Source organism: Schistocerca cancellata, chromosome 11, assembly GCF_023864275.1.
Source record: "Schistocerca cancellata isolate TAMUIC-IGC-003103 chromosome 11, iqSchCanc2.1, whole genome shotgun sequence".
Taxonomy (NCBI): domain Eukaryota; kingdom Metazoa; phylum Arthropoda; class Insecta; order Orthoptera; family Acrididae; genus Schistocerca; species Schistocerca cancellata.
In genome coordinates this window covers 40,228,756-40,246,805 of record NC_064636.1, presented here as the reverse complement: position 1 = coordinate 40,246,805, position 18,050 = coordinate 40,228,756, and the positions used below count along the sequence as shown (strand labels likewise).

General features: G+C 40.2%; 1 protein-coding gene across 2 annotated transcripts in view; it reads left to right on the top strand.

Annotated features, from left to right (window-relative positions):
- Positions 1-18,050, top strand: part of LOC126108925 (pre-mRNA 3' end processing protein pfs-2) — a 175,317-nt gene that overhangs the window by 146,694 nt on the left and 10,573 nt on the right. For both annotated transcript variants that reach the window (XM_049914295.1, XM_049914294.1), the window contains exons 14-15: positions 1,911-2,200; positions 15,504-15,657. In XM_049914295.1, coding sequence (XP_049770252.1) covers positions 1,911-2,200; positions 15,504-15,657 — 444 coding nt within the window. The remainder of the gene's footprint in view (positions 1-1,910; positions 2,201-15,503; positions 15,658-18,050) is intronic.

The window sequence follows — 18,050 nt, the reverse complement described above, 5'->3', positions numbered from 1 at the left end:
GGGATTTGGAAAAAAATATTGCACATTATTATGGCATGCCAAGTAACTTTTATTGAATGCTGCACTACACTTGAAAGTGACAGAGATACAAGATTCCCCCACTCCCCACCCTCCACCCCCAACATAGTCGTGAAGTCTTTGTGAAAATAGTCATAACTTCCCACCAGTCGTTCAATTCCTCAATGACAGAAATCCACTCATTGGTCACAGAGCCAATTGCTTGAATGCCATTATTGTTGGAAAATCTCTGTTTCCCCGATGTTCTTCAGTAATTGCCTCGACATTGTCCTTTGTGGTAGAAGTCAATCTTCTTCCTTCCCAATCATCACCACCCACATCTGTGCAGCCTTGGTCTAATTATTGGCACCATTTCTCTGTAGCTGGATATGATACTGCATTTTGGCCATACACCACCAGAATTTCACAGTGAGTCTGCGATGTAGACATTTTGCCCACAAGAATCGTACTGTCCAATTTACTTCAACTTTGCAGTTCGTTTCCAGTTGTTCTGTCATTTTGCTTTCAGATTGTGATGCACCTGTTGTGCGTACCACAACAGAACTGTGTTTGCAGCAAACCAGCAATATGTTCTCTCTCCTGACAATTTGTCGCTCTTGTACACAGAGAGCTTAGTGTGGGTTGAAATTTGTAGCCTACTTTTTGAAGTCCCTATGTAGTGTAAGTCAGAAGGCAGCAGCTTTTTCAGGGTAGCAACTATCTTTGTTTTTTTTATTGGGTTAAATTTAGTTGGCTTAAGCATGAATATCATGAAGTAGCACATGAGTGATTGTTAATACAGTATACAGATTAAGTTTAAATGATTTCCTTATATTTTGTTAATGTATATCTTGAGATCCACATCCCTAACTGTTCTCCTTTTTGATGGAACATAATTAATCATTGTGGGGACAAGGACAGGTTACAGTGTCAGGAGATAACAATCACTGTGGCAATTGTAAGATTAGAAGGGCGTGAAAGCAAAGCAGTGGTTGAGATGGGAGTGAGGCAGAGTTGTAGTCTATCCCCGGTATTAATCTATCTGTGCTTTGAGCAAACTGTGGAGGAAAAGAAGGAGAAATTTGGAAAGGGAATTAAAAGTTCAGAGGGAAACTTTGTGATTTGCCGATTGTGTCATAATTCTGCCAGACACAGTCAAGGAAGGACTTGGAAGTGCAGTTGAATGAATTGGACACAGTCTGAAAAGGAGGGTATAAGATTAAAATTAACAAAAGCAAAGCTAGGATAATGAGACTTAGTCAGATTACATCGGGCAATGCCAAAGGAATTAGATTAGGCTATTAGACATTAAAAGTATTAGATAAGTTTTGCTATTTGGACAGCAAAATAAGTGATGGTGGTCAAAGTACCAAAGATATAAGGTGTAGACTGGGAATGGCAAGAAAAGTATTTCTAAAAGAAGAGCAATTTGTTAACATTCTACTTAAATTTAAATATTAGGAAGTATTTTTTGGACACATTTGTCTGCAGTGTAGCCTTGTATGGAAGCGAAATGTGGATAGAAGCATTTTTGACAGAAAGACAAAAGATTAGATGGGAAGGTCAAGTAACTAATGAGGAGGTACTGATTAGAATTGGAGAGAAAATAAATGTGTAGCATAACTTGACTAAAAGAAGGGATCAGTTGGTAGAAAACTTGCCGAGACATCGAGGAGTCATCTTAAGGATTGGAGGGAAATGTATGTTGCAGTAGTTATTCGGAAACGATGAGGCTTGCATAGGCTACAGTAGCATGGAGAGCTGCATCGAACCAGTCTTGAGACTGAGGACTACAATAATTAAGTGTGTACCTATGGCTTAATGCCACACATATTCAGTTTATAAGTGATAGTTGACAGTGATTTGTCTTTTTAATTGTGAAGCACCACATAAATCCGATTTTGGTGTTACAGATTCCTTACTCCACTTCGGCACCAATGCAGAATATGTCCGATCAGGACATGCGGTTCCCAGCCGGTCCCCCCACCCTGCTGCCCACGCCGGGCAGCGGTCGGGATGTCGACCTGCGCAGCACAGACCTGTACAGCGACTTGCCGCCTCCGCTGATGAGTTCGCCGATGTCCGGCATGTTGTCAACAACAGGAGATAGTGATCTGCGCCGCATGCCACTGCTGCCGAGTGCAGGGCTGCCGCCGGTTCGCGGGATGGACGAGGACTTGCGAGTCCCGCCCCACGCCGACAGGTCGGTCTGCTACTGTCTAGTAATGAAAGGCGATTCGTATAATGAAATTCTGAGCTGTGGTGTTTAAATGAAAATGATGAGTATTTGCTTTTAAATAGGCTGGTGTGCAAAACTTAGGAACAAAAGTAACTTTAAGATGACGATGTCACTGCCAGGTAACATAGCTCAATGAAACTTGGACCATACACAGAAAGAACTGAACTTGTCCCGTGGACATTACAAGAGGCGGAGCACAGTTGTTAATCATGTATGTGATCACCAAAGACAGCAAGGCACCCTCTGCAGTGTACACCCATGCTGGCCACAAATTTGGTTAGGAGTTCTTGTGGTAGGGCGTTCAATTCCTCCTCCAATGAGGTAAACAGCTGCCAGATTGTCGTTGGTGTATGTAAATGTGCTACAGTACATCTCCCCATGCATTCCACATGTGCTCGATGGGATTTAAGTTGAGGAAACGGGCAGGCCAGTCCATTCATCACGTTTCCTTTCATTGCAAGAGCTCCTATACCTGCAGTGTTTGATGTGGTCACACATTGTCAGCTATAAAAATGAAGTTAGGCCCAGATGCATGCCTGTAAAGAGGCACGCAGCAAAAGAGTACAGCGTCCCAGTAACGCTTATCATTGAGTGTACAGTGTTTAAAGATTTGCAGGTAAGTAGATGTAAGCAATATTGTGCCTCCCCACACCTTTACACCTGAACCACCAATACAATCACATTCAACAATGCAGGACACACTCTCACATGGCAAGAGATGGGAACATGTAATGGAACCAGAGACATTGTCGACCATGGTCATTTTGGTTGTCCAGTTATTATGGTGTAGAGAGGCATAATGTTGCATGGGTTTACTGACCTCCACATCTTTCAACATGGTACACTCATTGGTCAACATTGTTGTGACACTGCACTACTTCCCCATGTGTATTCAGCCCTAACTTTAATTTTATGTATGACAATGTGCAAGTGCATCAAACAGCACAGGTGGAGGAGCTCCTGCAATGAGAGGATATTCAGCAAACGGACTGACCTATCCATTCACCCGACTTAAATCCCATCGAACATGTGTAGGATGCATTGGGGAGATGTGTTGCAACACATCCACATGTACCATCAATCATCCAGCAGTTGTCAACCCAGGGAATGGAACATCCTACCGCAACCATTCCTTACCAACCTTGAGGCCAGCCGGCGTGGGAGGATGTCACAGAGTGTGCATTGTCGCCCGAAGAACCTTGTCCCACCTTTTGTATTGTGCAGGGAACCATCATAAATTGTGATGACTTCTGTGTAATTATTGTCTTTGGATAAAATTGTCATATCTGCTTGTTTCATAACACATTTGTTTCGGTTACCTTCTGCACTATACTGTAGCAGTTCTTTCCATTTATGGTCCAAGTTTCGTGGGCTGGGTTACTTGGCAGTAACAAATCATGTGAAAGTTACTTTCTTTCTTAAGTTTTGCTCACCGGTGTGTATCTCTTCTCCTTTCCAGGTTTTCAAAACCAACAACCAGCTAATATTTATCAAATTTGGACTTCTTCCATTACTTTTTTTCTCCAATTACTGCAGCTTTGCATTTCAACTTTTTCTATAGTAGAACTCTTATTTAATTGTAATGAATTAGTGTTTTGTTATTGTCTGTCTTTATTTTCCTGAAGTAACATCTACCGTTTTTAAAAAACAATGAACATTTATTACATAAATGAGTACAGGTATCAGCTTTGAGAAGTAGCCAGACTCATACTGAACTAAAAGCTTTACAAGATTTTCAGTCATTAATTTTTCAACAATATTGTTGTGTTGCTTTGCCATTGATGTGCATTGTTGTGTAGTCAGGGTTGCCACAGGCTCTGGAAATCAGGGAATTTCAAATATGTCACATAAATCAGGGAAATTTGGGGGAAAAAAACAAAAAACAAAACCACTGGAACAATCTCGTTTTTATCTCAGTAGATGAAATGGTTTGTTTACTAAGGTATCATGCATCGTCAATGGCTGGGTGCAACTGAGTGCGTGTGCCACTTCCCTTCTCCCTTATTACTACTGCTTCTCCCTTTGTACAACTCCCCTCTGCTTGCAGTCAGTGCTGCCACCACTTTTTGGCACTGGCCTAGCAGCTGCCGACGAGAGGCAGGGAGGCATGAGGAGTGGTTTGTTTGGATTTGATTCTGAGAGACTGTAGAGGCAGTGGCCGGAGATGGCAGTCGTGTGTGAATGAGTTATGTCTGAGTGATTGTGTGAATGTGTGTGTGTGTGCTCTCGTTGTCTGACAAAGGCTTTGGCTGAAAATGTACTTGTGAGAGTGTGATTGTCTTCTCTATGTGCCTGCCTGCAGCTCAGCAATTGTCTTTACAGTGAGATGCTACCTGTCCTCATTATTATTGATTCTTAGAGTATTTGAACAATTTATCTGTTGCACAGATGATCACCGCAGTCTCATTTCATCGACGTACTGTCTGTGGCTCGTGAATAGCTGGCCACACGAGTGGACTTCCAAGGCGGGCCAAAATCGCAGGCCGTTTCTGTGGGTATCTGTAATGGATCGGGCCTGCCGATCGGAAGCCATTTGGTTCCCACTAATGTGCAGGCCCTGCCCACCAGATCTAATCTCATTGATCTGCCTGCAGGGCAAGTCTGTTTGTGTATCGTGTAATGCAGCAGATTTTCATAGCTTATCCGTGGACACAGAACTGCAGTGCTCCCCTGCAGGCCAGAGGCCGTGGGTGACGGATTTCAGGACTTGCGACTCTCTCGCCGCAAGTATGTTGTACAGTGTGGCATTTTACAGAAATTTTATTTGTTCTAGTACATTTTGGCAGTTTTAAAAGTAATTTATATGTTAGAAAGTATGGACGATAAGAAGAAGAAAATTGTGTCAGTCGCTGGTGGTTTGTACACTAAGTACTAATATATATTTCTTGAAAGTAAAATACAAAGTACCTGTAAGATAATAGATATAACACAGTGGGTAATAACCGACAATAACGAACATAGTAGAACCAACATTTTATTGGCTGTCAGCTACAGTGTTGGTTTACACAATTCTTTCCCACCTTACAGACTTCTTTCAAGAGATCCACTTTTTTCTGAGGTTATTTCCAAAATCAGAGAAGGTATTTTAAATCTGTCTTGCAACTGCAAGGAAATGTGTATTTTTGTCAAGAAATGTGTTTCATTTTTTGAAATAATATAACATCAGTAGTCTTAATGAAACGTGTATACCATTTGGCTTGCTTTCTCTAACCAAAAACAGTTTGTTTCAAAGCATGTTGATGTTAGCACATAAGATTTTTGCTCACATCAGAAAATGCTATCTGCTTGCAAGTTTTTGTTTTTTAAATATTTCCTCATTTGCAGTGTTGTTTCTTGTACCATAGCTGCAAAGACAGATGGTCAACTTACGTCTTAATGTACTCTTGAGATCTCAAAATCTATCAGGGAAAGACACTGAAACTTGTTTGAAAATCAGGGAATTTCACTTCTGTAAACTTTGGGCAATCACAGTAGCACTCTTAAGGCCTTCTTAGGCTCTCCATATGACATTGGTAGCTCCATACACCAACTGCCGGGACATAGGGATGTCTGCTGTCAAATTCCATTTACCACATGCTGTCCAATGAGTACCTCAAACAAATAATAAAATACAAAATAAATATTTGACCATTTATGGGAGATCATCTACATATAAGCAACAACTTTTGGACTATCCTTGTCCTATTTCCTTATTATAAAAATTATAATAAAATTAGTTGTAGATATGCATCGTCAACGGTGCTCGTGGATGTGGAATAAGTCAAAAAATCTTAAACATATTTTAGTTTCAGAGGTAACAACAAACTCTTCATAAAACATGTTAATGTACTGCAATGCCTCATCAAACAGAAAATCAGTTTGCAACACTTTTTTACATTGACCTTATTACTGCACTGAAGATATTCAGAACTCAGATAATATTCACTGTATTTGATGGTAGTACATTTCTATTCAGAAAAAACAGAACACCTTGAACGACTAGAGATAGGACGTCCATATTCACAGGAAATGTACATTAGTATGTTCTGCAGAAATGATTGGCATTTGAACCATGTTGGCCTGTGGGTTTAAGGTCAACATCGATATTGCAGTGCATCACCACCTACTGGTAAAATGAGCCTGCGGCTTTTGTTGCCACTTTAAACTGAAGGTAGTTGATCAGTGTGACTTGAGCATATGTTGAGGATGCCTCGCAGATGTACGTGCGAACTGTACCGTCAGATCAGTGAGTTTGAAAGAGGGTGCATTATTGGTATGATAGATTGTGATCTGACCATCCAGGAAATTGCTACTCGTGGTTGACGAAGTGTTTCAGCAGTGCAATTAGTGTGTGCAGAATGGTCCACAATAAGCTGTAGAACGTGACAAGATAGGTCATGTCGCACCATCCACACCATCCCCAAGGAGATCAACACCTCATCCAAATGGCATTGCAAGACAGATCTGCATCCTCCTCAGCTCCAGCACAACAGTCCAACAGTGGAACACATTGCACACTATCAAGGATGGCATTCCGTCACTTTTTATTATGGCAAAGGCTGTGTGTGCATCGTCCACTTCTCCGCCTACCTTTGACGAGTGTACAGAAACGTGCTATATGGTGGTGGTGTATGGAACATCACGGGGGACGGGAATGGCATCAGATAGTGTTTTTGGACGAATCTAGGTTCAGTTTGTTTGAAAATTATGGCACGTTTTGGTTCACTGCAGACATACAGTGCCAGCTCAAGGCCTGATGGTGTGGGGTGCTGTTGAATACAACCAGAAATCACAGTTGGTGTGTGTCCAAGGCAGTGTGAAATACATGAATGAGATCCTGTGACCTGTATCCCTAACCTTTTTGCACAATATCCCAGACACCATTTTTCAGCAAGACAATGCGCAACCACATGTTGCTGCTCGAACATGCGCTTCCGTGGTATCACAGGGTGTCAGCCCTTTGCCCTGGCCCACCAGATAACCAGACGTGTCACCAATCAAAAATGTGTGGGACACGGTGCAACAATGGGTAAGCACTGTGACCCTGTGCCAGCCATCACAGATGAACATTGGAACCAGGTGAATGCAGCAATGATGGCGATACCGAGGGACACTGTTCGCACCTTGTACGCATCAGTGGCATCACGGATGGAACAAGTTGTCTGGCCCCATGGCAGACCCTGTGCCTATTAGGCAACAGGACACATACTGAACTGAGGTGACTGAAATGCTAATCGTTTCTGCAGAACCTACTAATGTACATATCCTGTGAATATGAATATCATTTCTCTAATTGTTCAAAGTGTTCTGTTTTTTCTGAATGTGAGTGTAATATACAGCGTGAAGCAAAATTCGTGCACGCGGGCTTTACAGCATGGCTCCTCGCGTGCAAGCGATAAAAAAAGTGTCGCTCAAAATTTCATCCGGCGAGTACATCCGGCAGAAAAAGAGCGTTAAAGTGTGGAAATCTGGTAACAGTGTAACCACATGTATGGTAACTACCTCTATCAGCACATATTAGTCGTACTGTAGAGTTGGTGCAGTAGATAAAGTTTTGGGTTAGCTTGCAGGAGGTCGACGGTTCGATCCTGGGTTGGGGCGTATTGTTGCTAATTTCATTCTGACATTTCAAAATACTGTCATATACATCATTTCTTGGGTCACATGTATCCTAAATTTATGATATTTTGTAACACTGACCATAACAAATATGTGGTTAGATAAATAAAAAGTTGACAGTTGAAACAAATGACCTTTCATAGGACAGAATAACTACAAAAGCAATATCAATTTTGAGATGCTAAAGATGATAGCACAGTACAATAACACAACATCTACTTGTCATTTATACTATGTATAATATGAACGCAAAGCTGCATCCACAGTAATAAGAGCAGCAAGAACACGCGCTACATTTGTCAGCGAAGTAGAATACAGGTGTTCCCACAGGAAGAAATCAAGGGGATTTAGGTCAGGTGAACATGGTGGCCATATAACTGGACCTCCATGTCTGAGCCATTCCCCTGGAAATTTTCTGTCCAAATACTGTCGCACATTAATTCCAGAGTGTGGAGGTGCACCGTCACGTTGCAACAATACCCTCTGCCGAACATGTAGTGGAACATCTTCCAGTGCAATAGGTTGATAGTGTGACAGGAATGCATGATACCTTCATGCAGTCAACCAGTCAGGCAACATGCAGCAGCCCAAACACCAGTCACCCAATATTCCGGCCCAGATGTTGATACCAAAGCGAACTTGATATCGACATTTGAGATGTGCGGGTTAACCTCACACCAGTGGTTGGCATTGTGTGTATTGAAGGCACCCTCACGAGTGAATGCTGCTTCATCCAACCATATTACGGTGTTCACAAAATCATCGTTGGCTTCCTGTTGTTGTTGGAACCATTCACAGAGTTGTAGCCACTGTTGGAAGTATGCAGGATGCAAGTGTTGCGTGAAAGCATAATGATAGGAGTGCAGTCCATGCTCGTGCAGCTTATTAACGACTGTGCGTTGAGAGAGATGCAGCTGCTTTGCTAGACTACGTGTAGTTCGCTGCGGTTCTTGGTGTATCACCTCCAGAACAGTTTCCTTAGTACTGGAGTACGGCGAGTCCACGGATGACCTTTGTCACGTGATGGTGGAAGGAGAGAACCTGACTCCCAAAGGCGCAGCTCCAGATGATGAAACGCATTTTTATCTGGATGGCGTCGATGAGGATATCTAGCAGCATATTCATGAGCAGCGATACCAACCCGGTTATCAGATGCACCGAGGACCAGAAGCGTATCCACGTATTCATCATTTGTGTATGACATACATCTGCCACACTGGTTTAGAGGCGTACAATGAGAACATTCTATATGTGGATGCATGTACATTGGAGTCTGTCACAGGCGCATTACTCCACTCGCAACTAATGTAAACATGCCGTCAGTCCTGTGCGCTGTTCCATCTAATGCACATTACCCCTCTGACGGATATTGTTCTGCACGATTCATACCGACACCACTAATTGTGAAATGTTCGATTTCGAATTACACTGTTTCCCTAATGGCAATAGATGTGATGTTTCCACAATCCCATTAATAGAATGTGCAAGTAAGATTCGAAAAATTATCTTATGCATTCCATTGTCCCACACACTATGACAGTGTTCTAGGATAGGTTGCAGGAGTGTTTTGTAAGCAATCTCCATCACAGACTGATTTCATTTTCCCAGTAACCTACCAGTGATCTGCAGTCTGCCATGTGTTTTTCCTTGACTACACCTATGTGATCATTACATTTTCTACCCCTACAAACTGTTGTAACCAGGTGTTTGTATCAGCTGCATGATGCCAATTGTGACTGAGTAAATTTGTAGTCATGAGATACTATATTTTTACATGTCTGAACATTTAAAGCAAGTTGGTAACCACTGTATCTTCTCTGAATCTCATCAAGATCTGACAGAATGTTTGTGCAGCAATTTTTGTACAGTAATTCATTTCTGAAAACTGCGTCATCTGCAAAAAATCGGAGGTTAATATTAATAATGTTTGCAAGGTAATTAATATACAAAAAGAACAAGGGACCTAAACCACTTTCCTAGGGCACTCTTTGAGCTACTTCTATGCCACTCGTTCTTCCTAATAGTGTCCAGGCTGTTTTTCAGTCTTGTGGCTTAAATGGAACAAGATAATACACTTGTGAATAGAGATGATGAGGGCCTATGAGTAGGTATAATGTTTCCCTAGATGTTTACAGAAAGGTGAGCCAAAAGCTTCTCCCAGGCTAGCCATAACACTGGAATGAAAAACTTCCTAGGCTGTATGCTGGACATTTTTAAATTAGGAAGAGGTTTGAAACCTTGTACTGTACCTCAATGCTTTTACTGAAATACATACAAAATTAGCACTCCTCCCTAAAAATCTTATGTAAATATCAGTCCAATTTTAGTCGATCTGATTAGAGCACAGTACATGCACACCAATTCTCTGCAAATCTCTGTAAACTATGTGACAGACAGCTCTTTTTATACCCTACATTAAGATTATTTTTCCATTTAGTTCACAAATCAAGCAAGATAAGAATGACTGTTTGTATCTTGGGTGCTGTTCTTTGCATAGATTTAGTTGTGAGGTCTGTATTTGACAGATATATAGGGGGCTGCAGAGTAGTAATTGTTTCTCTACTGAAGTATAGCAGTTGAAGTTTTCTAAGAAGATTCTCATTAGATGTATGGAGTGTTTCAGGTTTCTGACATAGTTGATGGGATACATACGACACACTGCTGTAATACATGGTTTGAAGCTCTGATCCATATTTGTCTTGTCTTATACCTAGTGAGAAGCTTTCAGAACTTCGAGAAAAATACCAGGGGCCATGGGCTGGATATATAGGAGACTGTGAGTGATCATTTGGGGTGGCTTCTCTTGATAGCTGGCACAGTGCATCTGTTCCAAGCAAATCAAATTGAATCACCAGCTCCATGCCAAGAATGTCTGAAATGAGTAGCTGTCTTTCCTTATACATTACAGAGATTGTTTTTCAACCCTTTAGACCTACCACGTATCTCGTATAGCTGGGACTATCTTTTCAAACCAACAGCTCAGTTCACGAAATCATTACTAGAAATAAGAATAATCTTTGTAGATTACGTAATATTTAAAGTTAATCACTTGAGTCCAGGAAAGTGTCCATTATTGAGGAAAACACATCTTCAGTAACTTGCCAGCAGCCCTAAAAAGTTTAGCTACCAATAAAGTTCAGTTTAAGACGAGGTTGATGGATTTTTTGATGTTGAACTCCTACTACTCCATTCATGAACTTCTTAGTAGTACTGACTGATGTATACATGATGAAGCAAAATTCACGCACTCGGGCTTCGCAGCACGACTCATCACGTGCCAGCGATGAAAAAATGGCTGTCACAAAATTTCGTCCAGGGAGTACATCCGGCAGAAAAATGACATTAAAAGTGCCAATCTGGTAACACTATAACCACATGTATGGTAACTACCTCTGTCAGCACATATTAGTCATGCTGTACGGTTGGTGCAGTGGACAGTATTTGGGGTTAGCATGCAGGAGGTCCATGGTTCGATCCTTTTTTTATTTTTTAAATAAACAGCATCTGGCATCTTAATCATCAACACCGATTGCAATGGGTCCTCTAGAAAACATTTGCACTTACATACTACTATCGCAGAAATGGAAGATTGGTCAGCTTTTAGAGAAGCCCTTTCCATGTCGTGGGCATGAATTCATTCGCACCACTTTATCTACTAGATGCAAAAACTGTTTTCTTTGTACTATCCTCCAGTGGTCCCATAGATTAGTACCAACTACAGTTCTTGCCTTGCCCAGGTCCATTACATTTCGTTAGGGCCCGTATGTTACCAGTAGGACTAGTAACATGCTTTGCGAATAGTGTCCAACCTCAGTTACTATTTGTATGTGTTATCACCATGGTCCCACTGATTATGCCCTTCTACGTTGAGTCTTGTAACCAAATACTCTTTGGAACATATCTGAATGCATTATTATTATTATTATTATTATTATTATTATTATTATGCCATCTATATGGTAAATAATATATCTCTTTTTCAAGCCAACAGCTCAGCTCATAGACTCAATACCATAATAAATAAGAATGAAATCACAAAGCTCTAGTCACCTACTTTGGTCCTGAAAGGAGTCCTGTATTCAGAAATATATATTTTTAATAGCTTTCCAACTGCCATAAAAAAGTTCAGTTGCTAACATAGGTCAGCTTAAGAGAAGCACAACGGATTTATTGTTAGCAAGCTCTGTGTACAACATTGATAAATTTGTTAGTAGAGCCAGTTGATATATGCATTATTATTAATATCGTTTAATGTAAGTGTTACATAAAATCTGACATAGTGTATCTTCAGTGCAGTAACATTACCTGTGTAAGTGAGCATTGTAAAATTATCTTAATTCACTCCATTGTATATTCATTTATATGCTTGTCTCTGATTATTAATTTATTTCACTCCTGTGAGAACCAACTTCTGTTGTTGTGGTCTTCAGTCCAGAGACAGGTTTGATGCAGTTCTTCATGCTGCTCTATTGTGGGCAAGCCTCATCTCCGTGTAACTACTGCAACCTACATTCTTCTGAATCTGCTTAGTGTATTCATCTCTTGGTCTCCTTCTACGATTTTTACCCTCCACACTTCCCTCCAATACTAAATTGGTGATCCCTTGATGCCTCAGAACGTGTCCTACCAACTTTCCTCTTCTTCTAGTCAAGTTGTGCCACAAATTCCCCTTCTCCCCAATTCTGTTCAGTATCTCCTCATTAGTTACATGGTCTACCCATCTAATCTTCAGCATTCTTCTGTGGCACCAAATTTCAAAAGCTTCTATTCGCTTCTTGACTAAATTGTTTATCGTCCATGTTTGCAAGTCCATACGTGTCTACACTTCATACAAATACTTTCAGAAAAGAATTTGTAACACTTAGCTGTATATTTGATGTTGACAAATTTATCTTCTTCAGAAACACTTTCCTTGCCATTGCCAGTTTACATTTTATATCTTCTCTACTTCGACCATCATCAGTTATTTTGCTCCCCTAATAGCAAAACTCATTTACTGCTTTAAGTGTCTCTTTTCCTAATCTAATTCCCTCAGCAACACATGATTTAATTCGACTACATTCCGTTATCCTCGTTTTGCTTTTGTTGATTTTCATCTTATATCCTCTTACTTATATCATCTTATATCCTCCTACTGTCTATTCTATTCATCAGCTCTTCCAAGTCCTTTGCTGTCTGACAGAATTACAATGTCATCGGCAAACTTCAGATTTTATTTTTCTCTCTGGATTTTAATTCCTACTCCAAATTTTTCTTTTGTTTCCTTTACTGCTTGCTCAATATACAGATTGAATAACATCGTGGATAGGCTACAACCGTGCCTCGCTCCCTTCCCAAACACTGCTTCTCTTTCATGCCTCTCAACTCTTGTAACTGCCACCTGGTTTCTGAACAAATTGTAAATAGCCCTTTGCTCCCTGTATTTTACATCTGCCATCTTCAGAATTTGAAAGAGAGTATTCCAGTCAACATTGTCATTGGCTTTCTCTAAGTCCACAAATGCTAGAAATGTAGGTTTGCCTTTCCTTAACCTATCTTCTAAGATAAGTTGTAGGGTCAGTATTGCCTCGTGTGTTCCAACATTTCTGTAGAACCCAAACTGATCTTCACCGAGGTTGGCTTCTACCAGTTTTTCCATTCATTTGTAAAGAATTTGTGTTAGTATTTTACAACACTGCCTTATTAAACTGATAGTTCGGTAATTTTCGCACATGTCAACACTTGCTTTTTTGGAATTGGAGTTATTATATTCTTCTTGAAGTCTGAAGATATTTCGCCTGCCTCATACATCCTGCGCACCAGATGGTGGAGTTTTGTCATGGCTGGCTCTCCAAAGGCTATCAGTAGTTCTAAAAGAAAGTTGTCTACTCCCAGAGCCTTGTTTCGACTTAGGTCTTTCAGTGCTCTGTCAAATTCTTCATGCAATATCATATGTCTCATTTCATTTTCACCTGCATCCCCATCCATTTCCATAATATTGCACTCAAAGACTTCACCCTTGTATAGACCCTCTGTATACTCCTTCCACCTTTCTGCTGTCCCTTCTTTGCTTAGGATTGGTTTTCTATCTGAACCCTTGATATTCATACAGGTGGTTCTCTTTTCTCCATTTTGCACTTCCTGTCGCTGACATTTTTGAGAAGTTTGTATTCCTTTTTGCCTGCTTCATTTACTGCATTTTTATATTTTCTCCTTTCATCAATTAAATTCAATATATCTTCTGTTACCCAAGGATTTCTACTAGTCCTTGTATTTTTACCTACTTGATCCTCTGCTGCCTTCACTGTGTCATCTCTCAAAGCTCTCTACTGTATTTCTGTCCCCTGTTTTCGTCAACTGTTCCCTAATGCGCTCTCTGCAACCTCTGGTTCTTTCAGTTTATCCAGGTCCCATCTCACTAAATTCCTGCCTTTTGCAGTTTCTTCAGTTTTAATCTACAGTTCATAACCAATAAATTGTGATCAGCATCCACATCTGCCCCTGAAAATGTCTTACAAGTTAAAACCGGGTTTCTAAATCTCTGTCTTATCGTTATATAATCTGTCTGAAACCTTCCAGTGTCTCCAGGCCTCTTCCACATATACAACCTTTCATGATTCTTAAATCAAGTTTTAGCTTGACTAAGTTATGCTCGGTCCAAAATTCTACCAGGCAGTATCCTCTCTCATTCCTCACCCCCAGTCCATATTCACGTACTACTTTTCCTTCCCTTCCTTTTCCTACTATTGTATTTTAGTCCCCCATGATTATTAAATTTTCGTCTCCCTCATCTATCTGAATAATTTCTTTTATCGCATCATACATTTCTTCAATCTCTTCATCAAGTGCGGAGCTAGTTGGCATATAAACTTGTACTGTGGTGGTAGGTGTGGGCCTTGTGTCTATCTTGGCTACAATAATGCATTCACTATGCTGTTCGTAGTAGCTTATCCATGTTACTATTTTTTTATTCTTTATTAAACCTACTTCCATACAGACCCAGCCAGAGGCTGGAAACTGTCCAAGATGATGATGATGATGATGATTAAACCTACTCCTGCATTACCATTATTTGACTTTGTATTTATAACCCTGTATTCACCTGATCAGAAATCTTGTTCCTCCTGCCACCGAACTTCACTGATTCCCACTGTATCTAACTTTAACCTACCATTTCTCTTTTTAAATTTTATAACCTACCACCCAGTTAAGGGATCTGACATTTCATGCTTCAAACCATAGAACACCTGTTATGTTTCTCCTGATAACAACATCCTTCTGAGTAGTCTCCGCCTGGAGATCCGAATGGGGGACTATTTTATGTTTGGAATATTTTACCTAAGAGGATGCCATAATCATTTAACCATACAGTGAAGCTTGTGCCCATGGGAAAAATTATGGCTGTAGTTTCCCCTTGCTTTCAGCTATTTGCAGTGCCAGCACAGCAAGGCCGTTTTGATATCTCTCTGTTGTGGTTGCACTTAAGGTACAGCTGTCTGTATCGCTGAGGTGCGCAACCCTACCCACCAACGGCAAAGTTCATGGTGTGCTTGGGTGGGGGTTGGGGTTGTAGGATAGATTACATCTCTCTGTTCAAGTTCACGGAATATACCAACAGATATTTTCCTTGTTCCTGGAAAACTGAGATATCATTACAAATTTTCAACTTATGACCCATGTTGTTATCCAGATATCGAGATGTCGGCCCAGTGGAGGATCACGACATGAGGCAGCAGTGGGCACCCAGTGGGGGTGGGGGACCTGCACCTGTCCCTGGAGGCCCACGGAAGAGGCGCTGGGGAGCGGACAATGGCTCGGACGATGGACGACCGTCTACTCCACAGGTGCTCACTCTATGGACTCGTTATAATGTTACTGACTTACGTTGCCTCAAGCTTCTTTTTGAAGTTCACCTTAGAGAAACTTGTTTAGCTAATTAGCAGGTTCAGTCACAGTAAATAACAACTTGCTAGCACAAGACACTCAAGTTCACTTGTTTTATTCATTGCACGTATTGCTTTAAACCGACCATTATCAGCTTGTATTTTGTAATTTTAACAATTAATATATCAATGGTCAGCACTTCACACAATCTCTGAGTGACTTGACAGAGTTTCTCAAATGGTGATACCAATAATGAATAGTAGCTTTACAATAACGTCACATAAATGTTCACATTTTGAGTATTGAACACAGGCTGTTAGAATAAAATAATAAGATAATGTCTGTACTGATTGAACGAAAATGTGCCATTAACAAAAATTATGCAGTTAAATGCAGATTGTACTTGATTTCACTGTTAGGCCCAGACTAACATAGATTTATGCATTCAGGCTACTGAGCACTGACTGACAGACTTCTTGCACAGGGCCTGTTAATAGGCACATGTGTAATGGGAAAACTATAGTTTGGTAAAATATAAGTTTATTACATGCTAAGTATTAACATAAAAATGGGAAAATTAGAAGATACAAAGATACAATAGGCATTTAAATGAGTTTGTTTAACTAATAGCTATATAACTAGAAAATGAGAAAATTGTCAGTACTATTTTATGGGACAGCAATTTAATGTGTATTACTTTATGCCTTAGGATGCATCCTATCACCTGATTCATTTTTTTATAATTATGTCATGTCATAACTATCTGTTCTTAATTTGATTCAGTCTCTCTTCGTTACTTGTCCTATCTACCCATCTGACCTACAGTATTCTTTATAGCACTGTAATTCGAAAGCATCTATTCTTGTCTTGTCTGAACTGCTTATCATTCATGTTTTGTTTCCAAGTCACATATTTTCAGAAGAGACTTCACGACACTGATTCTACATCAGAATGTTTCTCTTTTTCAGAAAAGATTTTCTAGCTATTACTACTATGCAATATATTGTAGAGCCATTACTTCTGCCATCGTCAGTTAGTTTGCTCCCCAAATAGGAAAATTCATCTACTCCTTTCAGCATTGTATTCCTTTTCCAAATGTATCTTTAGTTTGTATTATTGGTTCTTCAACATACAGATTGAATAACATGGGGTACAGGTCATAAACTTTTTCAAGTCAGTTACGGGAATGCGGCTATGTGACAGATACAACAACTGACGATATTTTGACAGGTGCCATTCTTGTCATTTTCGAGGCAAATATGCAACCATAAAGCATTGTGCTAGGAAATTTAAAACCTTGGTATGCAGAGTGTATGTGGAAAGACAAAAGAAACACACAGGGTAAACACTATCACCAGTACAAAATCAGAGGTGATAAATGTCAGAAGTTGAATAGTAATAATTAATAGCTGAGGTAGCATTAACTCCATCCTTATGATCTGGGGAAGAACAGGAGTAGATTCAGAATTTAAGCAAAAAACCTGCATTTCTATACATAAGATCACTTGCTTATTTAATCTCAACTGATTCCTCAGTAACACTCTCCCAATAGCTTGAAGTTCATGCCAGAATATTGTTGTTGTTTTATTCTATAGAATGACTGCTGCCAAGATAACGTTCCACTACAACAGATTCATTTGGCTTTCGTAAGCTTATTTGACACTTACACTCAATACATCAGCCCTCCACGATCCTGAGAGTTTGACCAATACTTGAGGCACCACAACTGCACAGTGGCCATCATAAAATCCACATGCCTTAAAAGAAATGCCATTGAACTGAGAGAAAATTGGTGTGTTGTGTGTTTCCATAACATGGGCGCGTATTATAACGTCAATCTTTTTCTATACTCTTGTTACTTCTGATGTCCCCACATAATTTATCCATTATTGCTCTGCTGAATGAAAATGAGATGAGTCATTCATTTTTTCAACAAGGCAATGCTACTGCTCATATGGCACATCATTCCCTATGACTTATACATGTAATATTTGGAGACAGAGTAATTACAAAAGGTCCCTGGCCCCTGCACTCGCTGGATACGTCACCACCCGATTCCTTCCTTTTGGGTGTGGCTAATGAGCCAGATATAGAATACACGAAGAAACTTGTGGACCCTCTTGTTTGTCAAATGGGGTCATTATCGAGGCAAGAGGTAGTGTTATGTGGTATTAGTGTGATGTCTTGGGCCAGTGTCTAATTTTTTGTCCAGTATGCTTGGATGGGTATGCATGTTACCATGAAGCCAATGTGAGCATAGTTATGGTTAATTGATAATATGCAACAAAGGAGACATTGCATTTAGAGTGCTAAAATTGAAATAGTTTGATATTTTCAGGGATTCATTAAATTT